This window comes from Nerophis ophidion, linkage group LG12, assembly GCF_033978795.1.
Source record: "Nerophis ophidion isolate RoL-2023_Sa linkage group LG12, RoL_Noph_v1.0, whole genome shotgun sequence".
Lineage (NCBI taxonomy): Eukaryota > Metazoa > Chordata > Actinopteri > Syngnathiformes > Syngnathidae > Nerophis > Nerophis ophidion.
The window spans coordinates 1,948,615-1,965,652 of NC_084622.1; the positions used below are offsets into that span (position 1 = coordinate 1,948,615).

A 17,038-nucleotide genomic window follows, 5' to 3' on the forward strand; every position below is an offset into this window, starting at 1 on the left:
CAAGTTTGTAAACACACCACCCCCCTTGAGAAAAGACTTGTAGCATGGGAATGTGACCTTTGTTGGACAGCGCTGGCCCGTGAGGGTCACTGTCCCCAGTGTTAAGTGACTTAGAGCAGTCTGAGGGATCAGTTTTCCACAACCAGGTGCCTTTGCATCCACATGGGGGAAAAATAATAATTTATCTGGTCTCCTCTTGTATCTAAACTTATTTTTCTCTTTGTTTATTCCCACTCAGTTTTTGCACGCTCCCTCTCGGGTTCAGTTCAAAAGCCTACGCACGGAGCATCTAGATCTCAGCTCAGGAAAAACACCACTGAGATGCTCACCATCAGCATCACTATGGTTGATTTTCAAAGTTACATAAAGGTTTTGCAACAACCACCTGATAGACTACACACTGGCATGTGATAAACAAAAGTGCCAAACCCATGAAAGAAAGGGTTCTGTTTCCATCTGTGTACTTGTCTATGGATCTTCTCATTCATCCAGGTCATTAACTGAGCAGTACAGTTGTGATTGATTCAATGTCCTAAGAATACGCAAATCTCTTGTTGGCTTACTCTTTAATTTGAAACAATGTGATTGCAATTAAAATGTAATAACTAAAATGCACACAAAGGAATTTCAAAAAGGACTCACCTTGATATTCCTGTCCTGGGGTGTAAGCAGTGGGGTTGCCCGTTATCTGGAGTGTGAGCAGCACTTCTCCTCCACCTTCAGCAACCCCAACTCCGTCCAATTCCCCGTGATGGGTGCACAGGAAGAAAAATGGGTTAAAGCGGGGGTAGAAGCTCGCCGGGGATACCCCGAAGTCCATGCTGCTGCTCCCCAGGACCAGGGTCAGCAGGGCACAGCCGAAGGCGCCCCCGAGAGAGGCCCACGCTGCGGCCATCTGCCCTGACGGAGCGAGGGTCTGTAAGGTGTGGAGGGGAGGACACAGGGGAGGGCACAGATGAGATGGATTCCAAGAAGAAGCTTCTGGAGTCCACAGATGGGTAAAAAGTCCAAAAGTGTGTGTCTAAGTACGTGTTGTGTGATATTGTGTCAAAGTGTGGGAAAACTGTGGAGCTCTGTTCTTCTTGCTTCCTCTCCCTGTCCTACCTTTACTCAGGGAGTTTAGAGGTTGGGCTGCGCTGTCCTGCTCCAGCGTTTAAATACCTCACCCCCTCCCTGTGGCTCCCTCTCTCCTCCCACCCTCCCTCTCCGCACTCGCCTCGCTCCAACACCAGCTCCTTGCGTGCTGCTAGCGCTCCATGAGACGGCCTCCTTTCTCCTCCTCCTCCCTCTGCCTTTTGCTTAAGCTCCCATCCTGGTCCTGTCTTCTCCATAGCCTCTTCATCCCTCACTGAAGCACTGCCTTTGCACTCTTCAGACCTTGGATCACCATGCAGCTTAGTGTCTTCAACTCCAACCAGCCCCCTGACACATCCCTCTCACTCTTCTCTCGCTTCCCTTTGTCTGTTTTGCCATCCACCAGACTGTCTTCTCCTCTCCCACCCACTATCACACCTCTTTTACTCCCACTTGGTCCCCTACTCCATATTTCAATCTCCCTCCTACAGTATGCAACCTCTCCATCTCTCCTCCCTTCCTCAGCAAAACATTGTTTTCCATTTCTGTTGCATCTTTCATGAGTTTTTCCATCAGAATCTCATTTTCCACAGGATGCTCTAACTATTTCCCCCTCTCCATGTGAAAGTAAAGTGTGCCAGATTAAGCCACCCCTCTAGACAGACACCAGTCATAGCGTTGCTTTCTAACCCCCACTGGGTCTGGCTGATGGATGAACATTTCACTAGTGCACTGTGCACACCCAACATATCTGCCATTCCTCTTTTTAATCCTAACACGCAAGTTTCCAAATGATGACAGTATTATCTTTATAGGCCAGACAATACACAGACACAACAAAAGGTCAACAACAGCCCTAATGCAAGGAGATCTCTGCACAGACTGATCGTCCAAATGCTTGGATTTTTGAAGTAAATTTGACTTCAGAACCAGGATTTCTTCTGCTAAGATGTAATGTTCAAAACTCTAATTTTGATTCCAGTCTATTATGAAGCACAAAAACAGTGTTGTTAATCAGAGATACCCAACATTTTTTGAGTCTACAGACTTACTGGTTTCTGTCAAACCTCCGTCAGACTAGGGGCACAGCTCCTGGTTCTGTATGCATCGATTATAGATTTTGACTGATTATAGTATGAGTAATAATCACATTTTTACGATTATTATGCATTGATTATTATCACAACAAAAACAATTTAAATCACAAACATTCATTTTAGATTTCGATGTGGTGTTTATAACTGTCGGAATTAAGAGTAATCAAATAATAACATAACAGTACAAAATATCAAATCTCACATTAGTTTTGTGTGTTATTATCTAATGATAGCGATTTAGCAAAGTTTAGCTGCTAAAATGAGCTATTATATGTTTTTTATCATTCAGCAAATTGTTAATTACCTCGCTACAACTGCCAAATTCCTCAGGACTAGAAGCAATGTCTATTCAAAATAGGTACTGAACTTAATATAAATGTTCTGTTGAATGGTAGCTGATTGTGTTGGTCTTGTGGATAAAAATGTAACTATGAGCAGGTTGCAAAAATCCCCTTTAAATACTGCACCTTAATGAAATTTTTAATTATTGGTGGCCACCTGCGACCCACCCAGAGTGAGTACGCAAATTTAACTAAATGTAGACCAGCAGACCCGATGCTGGTGTCAAACTCAAGGCCCGGGGGCAAAATCTGGCCCGCAAGATCATTTTATCTGGCATGCGAACACCTTGTGTGTCAATAAAGTACAAAATATTTTCTTTTATTAAATGTAGTTGATTTTTAAAGATTTTGACAGAAAAAAAAAAAATGTACTGCTTGAAATTGCATAATTTTTAAACTTTATTAGTATCCATTATAGCAGGGGCCGGGAACCTTTTTGGTTGAAAGAGCCATGAAAGTCAAATTGTTTTAAAATGTATTTCCGTAAGAGCCGTATATTTTTAACACCGAATACAACTGTCAGATTCAAACACTGATGAAATCTATTAAACAGACAAGAAGCAAGGAATTAAACAGAGACAGGATTCAATTTAGCTCAATGAGGAGAAACCCGTAGACCTGTACCCTTGTACAATGTCGTCCCAGGCTCTGACAAGAGAATTCTACGCCTCCTCTTTTATTTGGACTTTCCCTGATTACAACAACTAAATGCGTGCATCTCTTATTCTTTTTAATAACATTGTTATTTTGGAGCTAAGCAATAATAAATAAAATACTTTTGACATCTTGAACAGGTGCGATAGAAATGGATGGATGGATTCAAATGCATGAGAATGTTTTATATTTTGAACGTTATTTTTAACACTGTGATTACTAGCGGAATTACTAATTACTTATCGTGTTAAGCAACGTCAACTAAAATTTATCTGAGAGCCAGATGCAGTCATCAAAAGAGCCACATCTGGCTCTAGAGCCATAGGTTCCCTACCCCGTTCCCTACCCCTGCATTATAGCAACAAATGTTATTGTATATCATCATACTTTCCAAAATGTTTTTTTCTTAATAAAAATACCTAACTTTACCCATCAAATTAATAAAAATGACAATACATTTCACATTGTTCTTGTTCTATACAGCATAATACCGTAAATTGAAAAAAAAAATCACTTCTGTTTTTTGCGTAAAAATTCTGTTGACTGAGCTGCCAGTTTTTGACTGTAAAATCTACGATTGTTGTTTTTAACAGTGTTTTAATTTAAATGGTAAAACGGTACATTAGTTTTTACGGTAGAAAAACTGGCAGCAAAGTTGTCAGAATAAAAAAACAACTTGTGCTGTTTTTCCGTTAACAATATAATGTAAAAACCAATGTCAATTTAATACAAAACTTCTGACAACCAAGCTGTCAACTTTTCTGGAATGGTGATACAGAATAAATATATAATAGAAATATGGCTATGTGCCATAATACCAGCATTTTAACTTATAAAGGAGAGATGTGTATTTTCCTCCTTCAGAACACTTAACATTTGCAGCAATTAAGCACACTTGCAATTTAGCATTCAAGCACTTCTCCATCCGCAACGGTGACTATTTTTGTTCTGTCCTGAGCTGAAGTCATGCAGGATCCTACTGTTTTATAAGGAGTCTCCATTTAATTTGATTTGTATCATTGTATCTGAGTCTGTGTATTTTATCGGAGTGTTTATGTCGGATGTTGGTGCTGTCTAAGTTAACTCTTTGTGGTCCTTGTTGTATAAACCATCATCCTGTGGGAGACTGCAGATGGAAATTAGCCTTTGGCTACAATATGGCAGATTTATATTTTCTATGTTCAATAATGTGCATCGTCCCAGCAACAAAGATATGACAAATGGCAACTTTTATTGTACTATACACTATAACAAGCCTTTTGGTGTGTCTAGTGCAGAGGTGTCAAAGTCATTTTCTCTGAGGGCCACATCACAGTTATGTTTGGCCCTAGAGGGCCGATTCTAACAGTGAATACTATTATTACACAATGTTTTAATGCTTTTGTTAGTATATTTTTAAAAACAAACATGTAAAAAAAAAAAATATGGTAAGTTGCAATAATTTCACCTCAAAAAGTAGTGGATATTACTAGGGATGCACCGATTAATCGGTAACCGAATATATTCGGCCGAATATGGCAAAAAAAGCCACATTCGGCCTTCGGTGGAATGAGTTAAAAGCAAGGCCGAATAGTGGCGTGTGAAGCAATGACGCAATTTTTTGACGCGGTGACGCAGTCAACGAACGTGCGGTGACGTTGGAACCAGGCGTCTTCGGAAAAATGTCAGCAGTGTGGAGATATTTTAAAGTGTCGGAAAGTGACAAAAGTATTGCAGTTTGCAACGAATGTTCAGCCAAACTGTCTTGAGGAGGTGCCTCGTGGCCGACGTCTTTGGGAGGACGAAAAAGTTTGCGACTGACAGTGCCAAAGCAAACGGACTTACAAAGAAGGTAATGGAGTTTATGGCTTTGGATGATCAACCGTTTAGTGTTGTGGAGGAGATTGGCTTTCGGAGACTCATTGGGCACATTGAGCCCTGTTACACGATACCGAGCAGACGGTATTTCTCTGATGTGTGTTCTTTACATTGTGTGTGTGCTGTTTACATTATTAGCCTGTTGTGTAGGCTACCTGTATAAGTGTATGAGGTTACAAGCACACACTTATTGAGATTTACTTGAGCCTTCTGTTTACACTATTAGTCTATCTACTGTGGCTAAGCAGACTTTTGCCAAAAGGACAATAATTCATTTGTTGTGGGTTTATCCACTTTAATGCACTTTATTTTTTTTTGGAATGCATGTTTTTTTTCAAGGCCTAATATAAATGAAAAACTTTGTGCTTTTTTGAAAAGCAAAGGCTAAAGGAATATTAAAAAAAAGGCAATATTCAATAAAAATGTACTTTATTTAAAAAAACATGTCTAAAAATGTATTGTACGCTGTTTATGCAATATAAATTTTTTTGTGAAAAACTGCATTCATTATTCGGTATTCAGTATTTGGCCTTCGGCCAAGCTTTTAAATTTTATTCGGCTTCGGCCACAAATTTTCATTTTGGTGCATCCCTAGATATTATTGTATATGGAAAAATAGTACTCCTGTTTTTAATGGTAAAAAAAAACTGGCAGCTCATTTGGCAGAATTTTATTGGAAAATGTACATTAGTTTTTTTATTGTAAATTAAAAAAAAAATGCAATTTACAGTAAAATTTGGCACCTGAGCAGCCAGTTTTTTGTTAGTTTTTTTTACCACAAATAAACTGTAGATTTTTCGGTGTATTACTGTAAATGCCAAATCGGCACCACAGTTTATTACAGTAAAAAAAAGTACAGTTTTTCTCATCTACAGAAAAATGTAAAAACCACAGTAAATTTCACAATTTTACCATTAAATCTTTTGCTACTTTTACATTACACAATATTATGAATAACTTGCTTTGAAATCATTATTAGTATTAATTTATATTTTTAAAAAAATGGTATGAATGGTAATATATTTTTGCATAATTTACAGAATATTTAACATTATTTGCGATTACAGGAGTAATTTTTTTATTTTTTCTCCCAAAATTGAAAGAAAGAACACATTTAGTAAGAAACGTTACAGTACTTTGATACATAGTATTTCCAGGCTTTTAAGGGCCAAATATAATGAAGTGGCAGGCCTTGAGTTTGACACCGGGGGTCTAGTGGGACAGGCAAAACTTAAGTCAGAGAAAATGTGGTCATTTTTTTATAAGCTTTCTGTGCAGGCCGGTAGCATACATGTCAGAGACCCATACTGGTCCCCAGGCCGGTGGTTGTGGACCGCAGCAATTAAGCATTGATAAATCCACAAAGGTTTTTCAGGCAGCACGGTTGAACAGATTAGTGTTTAACCTTTCAATGGATAACATGTGAAAATCCGCTGCCTGCGGGGTCTGTATGTTTGAACACACACAAAGCATCAAGCTGGACACACACTCCGGCTGTCTGTGTCGTGTCCAAAACAGGACTGACCCGCAGCAGTCAGGCCAGATGCTTCCCGCCACACACGGACTATCACAGGCGAGATTGCTGAGTAATCCCAAACAAACCACACACTGTAACCTTGCCTATGTCTGTTTCTTCTCACTCCCAAGCTGGAAAGGTTCATTTTTCGGCCCAAGTGAAGCAAGTCACCTGCCAGACAAGCTGCTTCTCCAACAATAACACAAATTTGCATTTTCGCATCGGAAAACTGACTGGCAAGAAAATATTTGCAAAAAAACATTTTCTTCAGTCTTCCTATTCTGGTACTGGAAGGTCACTAATCATTGAAAAAATAAAGTAGTACCTCGATTTTTGAAGGCCACTTTTTCATAATTCGCCCAAAAATGTTTGCCAACATATTGTCTTAGTTTTAGTATGATGTCTCAGTTAAGGCATGCGCGTAACAAACTGCTGAAAATTATGGAGGCAAAGTTGGGGGTTTTAAAGCCGATTTTAATAACTTCCTGCTTTTCAAAACCCATCCATCTATTTTCTATTGCTTTTTGTGGGGGTGGCTGAAGCCGATCCCAGCTGCACTATAACTAACATTTGTAAACGTAGGTATGACTAGTTTGTGCACACCTGGATGTCAGAAACACAAACAAAAACAAAAATGTCCTGACGTTTCGCACTTTTCAAAAGCTTCAGCAATAGGAACACACCTTTCTTTGCAGCTAACTTTGGGGCAACTTCTTAAAAGGCAGGAGTCTTTTAATATAGGCAATTAAAACCCTGTCGTAGTGATGCTGCCGTTTTAGGTGACTAATAAGTAGAGATGTCCTCTAATGACTTTGTCAATATCAGATATTCCGATATTGTCCAACTCTTAATTACCGATTCCAATATCAACCGATACCGATATCAGGGTATCTGCAGGTTTCAGCAAGTCAAATTTAAGACTTTTTAAGACCTTTTTAATGCCACCTTGAATGGAATTTAAGACCGAAAAAAAATAATAAAAAAATCTATGAATATAAGTGATGGTTGGGGATCCCACTGTACTACAACCTCAAAGACAATCAGTCAAGTTTACTTTTTGTATGTTTATTAATAAACTGATAAGCACCACTCTGCCAAACAGCTGATCAAAAATCTTGAGATCCAAAAACTTTGACATCCAAAACAAACAAACCAACACCAACGGCAGTAAAAACATAACCGAGGTGAGGGTAAAAATAAACTACATTTCATTAACACATACAGAGACCCGTTGACTTGGTCGAAGAGCAGTTTTGGATGTGAGGTGCTAATCCGTGTTTCGTAATATATGCTGTTTTATCCTTTCCGCAGGAAAATGTATTAGCAACCTGAGAATCAGTAAACATCACACGAAAAAGATGGCCAATCCCGTCATTTGAGGTGTAGGATTGATGTTTCACCACAGTGTGCAAGATCCATAACACCTCGGATGTTAATGTTGCTGTCCCGCCGAAGATTAGTGTCAGGTCAGTGCTGCTAGCGGCGGTTGTTGCTAGCTGGGGGGCGTTGGCGCTGGACCCACGCAGAACTAAGAGATGCCCGGTGTTTGTTTTTGGCTCTCTGCCGCGATTTTATGCGTACCGCACTGCATGTGCGATTCCACCGCTCTAATTCCCATGGTGCCAAGTTTGAAATCCCTCTTACAAAGTATGCACCTGGCCTCCTCGGGATTGGCAACAGGCTTAAGCCAGCTTTTAAACCGGCTGTCCTCCAGCCAACGCTCGCAAAACGTGCATTTCCCCATGCTGACTGAAAGGCGTCCGCGAGGCAGAAAGGAAGGAGTCCGCGCGCGACTGACACTGAAATCACTCACTTTTACTCAAAGACGTGCCCCTGAATAAAAACAAAAAAACTGGCCCGACAATTCAAGACCATTGAGTATTGAATTTAAGACCATCTTAGGAATTTCTAATAAATTTAATGCTTTCTAAGGCCTTAATTTTAGACACATGAATTTAAGACTTTTTAAGGATCCGCGGATACCCTGGATATGTACAGTCGTGGGATTAACACATTATGCCTAATTTTGTCGTGATGCCCCGCTGGATGCATTAAATAATCAATCAATCAATGTTTATGTAAAGCAACTGAAATTATGGAAAAAAATACCAACATAGCACTGCCATATTTATTATTAAAGTCACAAAGTGCATTATTTTTTTTAACATGCCTGAAAACAGCAGCTTAGAATTTGGGAAGTGCTCTCCCTGAGAGAGCATGAGGAGGTTGAGGGGGGGGATAGGGAGTAGCAGGGGGTGTACATTTAAGTGTCCTGGAAGAGTTAGTGCTGCAAGGGCTTCTGAGTATTTGTTATGTTATATTGTTGTTTATGTTTTGTTCCGGTGCAGATGTTCCCCCGAAATGTGTTTGTCATTCTTGTTTGGTGTGGGTTTCACAGCGTGGCGCATGTTTCTAACAGTGTTAAAGTTGTTTGTACGGCCACCCTCAGTGTGACCTGTAAGGCTGTTGACCAAGTATGCATTGCATTCACTTGTGTGTGTGAAAAGTTGTAGATATGTGACTGGGTCGGCACGCAGAGGCAGTGCCTTTAAGGTTTATTGGCGCTCTGTTCTTCTCCCTACGTCCGTGTACACAGTGCAGTTTAAAAAAGTCATAAATTTTACTTTTTGAAACCTATACCGATAATTTCCGATATTTTAAAGCATTTATCGGCCGATATTATCGGACATCTCTGCTACTAAGGTTTGATGTGCTTAAGTTCTTTGTTTTTTCCCTCCCCATGGAAGGTCTGCAGAACATCCATCCATTCTCTACTGTTTGTCCTGTTCGGGGTCGCGTGGGGTGCTGGAGCCTATCTAAGCTGCTTGGGGCGGAAGGCGGAGTACACCCTGGACAAGTCGCCATCTCATCACAGGGCCAACACAGATAGACAGACAACATTCACACTCTTATTCACACACTAGGGCCAATGTAGTGTTGCCAATCAACCTATCCCAAGGTGCATGTCTTCGGAGAACATTTGGTGCAAAAAAACAGTCAAAACGCCTCAGTCTAAAACAGTCAAGAAGTCCCACAGCATCAATGCCATGTCTACAATCAGCTCAGGGGGAGTTTACGGCTTCATTTGCTCACCATAACCTGCCTACCAACAAATATGACACACTGTTTTTTTTAAAATAGGTCCTCGAGGTTATCAAATAAGAAAAAAAAAAGGTATTTACTAATGAACATAAAAAAAAAGTAAGCTGTGAAGGTGTGGCTACCAGAGTGCCCTGTATTAAAATGAGCAACATCCCTAATTAAAACAATATCCAAGACTGTGCACTCATTGCATTGATAAATGTGTGCTTGCTGTGCTTAATGCTATGATGGAATGAATGCAATGTTTTGCCCATAGATTAACTTTTAATGTCATTTAACACGTAACGTGTGCAAGCGGTCCTGACTGTTTCCAGGCCTTGGTGACATCAGCCAAGAAGTCTGACAGCAGTGTGACAAGGAACAGCCTTGCTGCCATTTTAGGAGTTTGTGTTGCTATGTTGTTCAATACACGTTAGTGCTGTGATGTGAAAAACATTTGAGCTGCATTTGAGTCGTACAAGGTGAGCTGTATGGACTACTGTGCATCAATGGAGTGAATGTTTACACTGTATTAACAGCACTGTCAACATTAACCTGTTAACACATGTGATTAGTTAAATTAAATTCATCGTGTTACCATAAATAAATGATTAATTACACTGGGGGTTTTTTATGCGGCGGAAGGCAACGTGCAAACTCTGAATTTTTTATTAGATAAAACTGAGGTATTTAGTTAGTATTGCAGCGACAAACTTTCTTGTCAAGTTTAAAATAGCATCTTAAAGCAAAACATGAACATAAAGATGGCGTAACGAGGCCTTTTAGATTTACTAAGGTCTGACATGTTTCTTAACTTTCCTAGTGGCAGTAGGTAGACGCACAAACTGCGTAACTGGCAACCTGGATGTAAAACACTCACGGACTTTCTAATTGGTTAAAACGGAGGGCGGGACATCGAAAAGAAAATAAGATTTCAGGTCTGTAAATCTTAATTTTGAAATGAGCATATGACGGCTGGACTACTGTTATCAGTTATAGAGGTATCCGAAAATATGATTTATTAATTCCTTTTGACATATCAGGGCCACACCATTTAATGACTTGGCAAGGAATTCGTACATATGGATCCTTTAAGGAGAATTGAAAAATAAAAAAGAATATTGTGGATCCGAATCTTTTGAAATGGATGTCACAGATGCGTTTGAGCCCTCAAACATATTTTTCTTGATGGATTTTGGTTTCCTGCTGGCTCCACTGTGGACGGGACTCTCTCTGCTGTGTTGGATCCACTTTGGATTGATGTCTCACGGTTGTCTTGGATCCACTATGCATTGAACTTTCACTGTAAGATATTAGACCCGCTTGACATCCATTGCTTTCGGTTCCCCTAGAGCAGGGGTCGGGAACCTTTTTGGCTGAGAGAGCCATGAAAGCCAAATACTTTGAAATGTATTTCCTTGAGAGCGATATCATATTTTTTAACACTGAATACAACTAAATGCGTGCATTTTTTAAGTAAGAACGACATTTTTAGAGTATAATAAGTCTTTAATTATTTTTAATAACATTGTTATTTCTTGAACAGGTGCGGAAGAAAACGGATGGATGGATTAAAAGGCATGAGAATGTTTTATATTTTGAACGTTATTTTTAACAATGTGATTACCAGCGGAATTATTCATTACTTATCGTGTTAAGCAATGTCAGCTAAGATTTATCTAGGAGCCAGATGCAGTCGTCAAAAGAGCCACATCTGGCTCTAGAGCCATAGGTTCCCTACCCCTGCCCTAGAGGGAGGGGGTTTCCCACATATGCGGTCCTCTCCAAGGTTTCTCATAGTCATTATCACCGACGTCCCCCTGGGTGTGAGTTTTCCTTGCCCTTATGTGGGCTCTACCGAGGATGATGATGTGGTTTGTGCAGCCCTTTGAGACACTAGTGATTTAGGGCTATATAAATTGCTTGATTGATTGAATCTTAACAGGTCAAAGAGTTTAACATTCTCCTGGAATTAATTGTGTTTTTGTACATAGGGTCAAGTTGCTGTAATAATATTTCTTGCATTTATGACTTCCGCTGCAGCTACTCTGAGGCCTACCGTCAACACAATATGAATTTCTTTAAATGCAGATCAATAAAGGTAAGGCATGCAAGAGCACTGAACAAAAAACATTTTACGGACCATAGGGCGCACCAGATTATAAGGCGCATTAATGAGGTCATATTATATATATTTTTTCTGAATGTAAAACAATTCCTTGTGGTCTACATAACACATAATGGTGGTTCTTTGTTAAATGTTGCATAGATCATCTTTAAGTCGCTTTCTGACAGTCGCTTCAGGATGTGCCGTTTTGTGGGCGGTCTTATTTACGTGGCTCACCTTCGACAGAGTCTTCTCCCCGCCATCTTTGTTGTAGCGGTGTAGCGTGCAAGGACGGGAGTGGACGAAGTGTCAAAAGATGGAACTAACTGTTTTAATGACATCCAGACTTTACTTCAATCAATACTGCATCTTCTCATTCAGAAACAACAAACCAGAAATGTGTCCCGCGAAAAACTGTCTGACCGGAACTCTAATAACTAAATTTTATTTGGTGAATAATAAAACTCACTATACCGGTATGTTTTAGTGCTTTTCATTGCAAGTTTACTGACAAATATATGTACAAACTTTGCACTACTTTATATTAGAAATGGCAACAGCGGAGGATGAATGTCCCATAAAAAGAAGTTCATCGACTATGTCGGCACGGACTACAAAGGCGGAAGCGCGCAGTTTTTCAGGATTCATGCAGATCCCAACTACGATCAGCAGGTACCAGAAGGTAAAAAAAGTTGCTTTCGCATAATATTGCAAAAAAAAATGCCAGATAATAAGTATTACGTTATACACACTCAATAATACTCGTATGTTTAAGCACATCAAGCGGTGCGGCTTCATAGCTTACCAAAGTCATACTAAAATTTTGATGGATTTTTCAGCGCTGTGTGTAATGTTCTATATTTTCAATGGAACATATAAAATATTTATGTTTACTTGAGTCATAATGCCAGCATAGTGCAGTCTACACGTATATCTTATGTTTCACTGCTATCTACTGGTCACACTTATTACACCACGCACCAAATAAAATTGCTTCGAGGTCAGTAAGCAAAACCAGATTTCATCTGTACATTAGGCGCACCGGTTTATAAGGCGCACTGTCAAGTTTTGAGGGGAAAAAATGATTTTAAGTGTGCCTTATAGTCCTTAAAAATATGGTATTATCACAGCATTTTAAAAAATTGGAGCCCTTTGAAGTTTTGGGACATCAAATGTCAATATTTTTGATTAAAACATCATGAAAGAGGTAGGTTGTGTCTAAACAAGTGATATTTGCACATCTCGCTTCTCCATCTAGGTCTTGTCCTGTCCAACACCCTTACACCATAACCATTATGTCGGCCATGTGTGCACACACAAAAACTTAAACACACATTCTGTATATAGTGTGAGACTGGGGGCGATCGTTCTCCATTATTAAAACTAGGTCAGGGAGGAATGGGGCAGTAATTATTTTCATCATTATTAATTTCCACCTCCAGGATGCACCAGGGCTTTTTTGTCCATTTCAATCTTCATTTCAGACCCCCTGCCTGCATCCATACACTCAGGCACCACCATCACCACCACCACTGTCTTTATACAGGCTGCGTGCCAAACCAGGCAGAACAGAGGTCGGGGGCACAAAAGTGAAAAGAGCTAAAAGGGATGCAAAGAGCGCGCAATCAGAGAGGGAGAGATGAGCAGAGGAAGCAGGAGGGGTCGGATTCATCACTCACTGGACCACTACCAGTTGTTTACTCGATATGGCAAATGAAAAGCTGGTGTTGGAGGAGGGGAGGAGGCAAGGAGAAAGAGAAGCCCTGCGGGAGCACTTCAGCTGTGATGGCTTGTACACTCCAATTAGTCCCAAGAAAAGCTACTAAAGGCTGTGGCCCCACACCCCAAAAAAGAAAGTTATAAGGAGAGGGAGCTACTTCGGCAAGGAATCACACCCAAAAACTCAATACCACTTCCCCTCTGAGACATCAATGATATTACTGGGTGGCACGCTGTCAAGGTTGTTAACCCAGCAGTCAATAAACACAATAAAAACACACTTTATTTGAACTGTTTTACACTGGTTTGTATATACCGTATTTTTCGGACAATAAGGCGCACTTAAACTCTTTTCGATTCCTCAAAACTTGACAGTGCGCCTTATAACACGGTAAGCCTAATGTACAGAATCATTTTGTTTGTACTTACGGACCTCAACGCTATTTTATTTGGTACATGGTGAAATGATAAGTGTGACCAGTAGATGGCAGTCACACATAAAAGATATGCGTAGACTGCGATATAATGCCAATCTAAGAGATAGGTGTGACTGCCATTTAATGGCAGTCACATATCGATAAACGTAGACCGCAATATGACTCAATTAAACAACACCAAAATGTTATATGTTCCATTGAAAATATAGAACATTACACACGGCACTCAAAAATCTATCAAAATGTTTTAGTACGACTTTGGTAAGCAATGAAGCCGCACCACTTGATGGATTGTACTGTGCTTCAACATACGTTTATTATTATGGTGTGTGTATAAGGTAAGACATTATCTGGCATTTTGTTTTGCAATATTATGCAAAAGCAACGTTTATTACCTTCTGGTACCTGCTGATCTGTATTTGGGATCTGCATAAGTCCTGAAAATTTATGCACGTCTGCCTTTGTAGTCCGTGGAGACACCATAGTCGAGAAGCTTCTTCTTTTTCCTCTCTCTTCTTGTTATGGGACATTCATCCTCCGCTGGTGACATTTGTAATATAAAGTAGTGTGAAGTTCTTATATCTGTCAGTAAACCCGCCATGAAAGCGCTAATACATACCGGTGTAGTGAGTTTACATTATTCACCAAAGGAACTTTACTTATTAGAGAGTTCCGGTAGGACGGCTTTTCACGGGACACATTTCCGGCGTTGTCCTTTCACTAGTGAGCCACGGATGAGGAGATGCTGCTCTGTTATTGATTGAAGTAAAGCCTGAATGTTATTAAAACAGTTAGCGCCATCTTTTGAGACTTCTTCCACTCCTCTCCTTGCACGCTACAACAAAGATGACGGGGAGAAGACACTGTCGAAGGTGAGCCACGTAAATAAGACTGCTCACAAGACAGCGCATCCTGAAAAAAACTGTCAGAAAGCGACTTGAAGATGATGTGTAAAACATAATCTATGCAACATCTTGACCAAAGAACCATCATTACATGTTATACAGACCACAAGGAAGTGTTTTCACTTTAGAAAATAAAATTATATGACCCCATTATTGCGCCCTATAATCCGGTGCGCATTTTGTATGAAAAAAGACCTGAATAGACCCGCTAATCGGCAGTGCACCTTTTAGTCCGGTGCGCCCTATGGTCCGAAAAATGCGGTGAACACAGCCTCTAATTTATTAAGGGTCTGGGTATTTAGAATAATATATATAATAATGTATTTGGCAATTAATTGATAATGAAACCATTTACAGCTTAAAAAGGCTCATAATTTGGCTGCTCACATATGCAATAACAGATTGTGTCTATTATTTTCTCAAAACTTGTATTAATCTACTTGCTGATTTATTGTTAAAATCTGGTTACTTTGGGCTGCAACACAGTTCTATCTACATTTCTGTTAAAATGTCACGGAATGTCTGGAGACTTTAGACTTAGACTTCCTTTTTAATGTCATTCAAATTTGAACTTTACAGCACAGATAAGAACAAAATTTTGTTACATAAGCTCATGGTAGTGCAGGATAAAAAAAAAGCAATAAGGTGTATGTATAAAATAAATATAAATAAATAGATTATTGTACAGATAAATATATTGCACTTTTTCACATATGTCCACGTTATGGATGTATGTTATATTGTCTTTTTTATTCCAGCGAGTTAATCCATTTTGGGGGGAGTTGAGGGGATAATTTAATTATGACGCCTTCAAGAGTCTTACGGCCTGAGGGAAGAAGCTGTTACAGAACCTGGAGGTTCTGCTTCGGAGGCTGCGGAACCTCTTTCTAGAGTCCAGCAGTGAAAACAGTCCTTGGTGGGGGTGGGAGGAGTCTTTGCAGATTTTCACATTTTTTACATCAGTTTTGTGCGATTCTACAAATTTGGGTACCGAGTACAGGGGCAGTATTGGCCATACAAATGCTGATGCTTAAAATTTTCAGATTATTAAAATAATACATTTTAAAATAAAAATTGTAATCATAAAAAAACACAGGATGGTATAACAATATCAATTAAATATTTAAATTGTTATCGGCTTTAGCGGTTTAGCTCGGTTGGTAGAGTGGCCGTGCCAGCAACTTGAGGGTTGCAGGTTCGATTCCCGCTTCTGCCATCCTAGTCACTGCCGTTGTGTCCTTGGGCAAGACACTGTACCCACCAGCTCCCAGTGCCACCCACACTGGTTTAAATGTAACTTAGACATTGGGTTTCACTATGTAAAGCGCTTTAAGTCACTAGAGAAAAGCGCTATATAAATATAATTCTATAAAATTCGATTCTATAATGTCCTTAAAAAGTCCTTTTGCATCAAATTACTTATTTCCTGAGTTTATAAACAATAACAAATATGATTAAAAACATTTTTGCGATATGAATAATAGACCTCACCACTATAGTATCAAATATATTGATACTATTGCTGTCGATATCTGTATCGATCTGCCCACCTTTGTTAACATTCAAGAGCTCTCGCTTGCATTTACAATGTCCTCCTGTAGTGTGTAGTGTAGCATGTTTAGCTATCAACATGCAGTATCACGATATAACTAAAGCATTAAAAAAGCTCCATTTTCGGCTAAATGCTTCTTGGTTTGAACGTACGTCGTTTATATTGCGCAACCCCAGTTACAATGAGTAGTTTACAATATGGAGTAAAGTCTCTGGACACAGCTCTAAATCAGTTACGAGCTAGGTTTACCTTGAATCTTTATGTCTTATCTTAGCAAGACATTACTGTGCTTCAGAATGTGTAACAACAGTTTAAGGAGGGCACCTGATGGTGTGGCCGCAGTGCACAAAGCAAGGATTATGAATGATATGTTGGATGAGCTTCCAAGGAACCCTGACCTATATCCTATCAAAAATGTTTGGATCAAATAGAACAAGATGTCGCACAAACATTTGGTAGGGCCGGCGTGCCCATCACTCACAGAAAAACAACTTTTCTGACAATGTGCTCAAGGGCTGCAACAATTAATCGATTAATTTCATGACAAAAAGCTTTGATATCCTGTTGCTTCTATAAATAATTTAATGAAATAAAAGTAAATATGTATAAAAACCGGACTGAAACTTAAAATATGCAGACAGTTTCTGTAAGGCCGTTGCAATATAGCTTAAGGGCCGATGTGCACATGTTAAAAGTGC

General features: G+C 39.5%; 1 protein-coding gene across 1 annotated transcript in view; it reads right to left on the reverse strand.

Annotated features, from left to right (window-relative positions):
* The window catches only part of LOC133562879 (reelin-like), a 304,500-nt gene extending 303,363 nt beyond the window's left edge, over nt 1-1,137 (reverse strand). The window contains 1 exon segment of the mRNA XM_061916689.1: nt 643-1,137. Coding sequence (XP_061772673.1) covers nt 643-895 — 253 coding nt within the window. The 5' untranslated portion in view covers nt 896-1,137.
* Nucleotides 1,138-17,038: the final 15,901 nt, after the last annotated feature.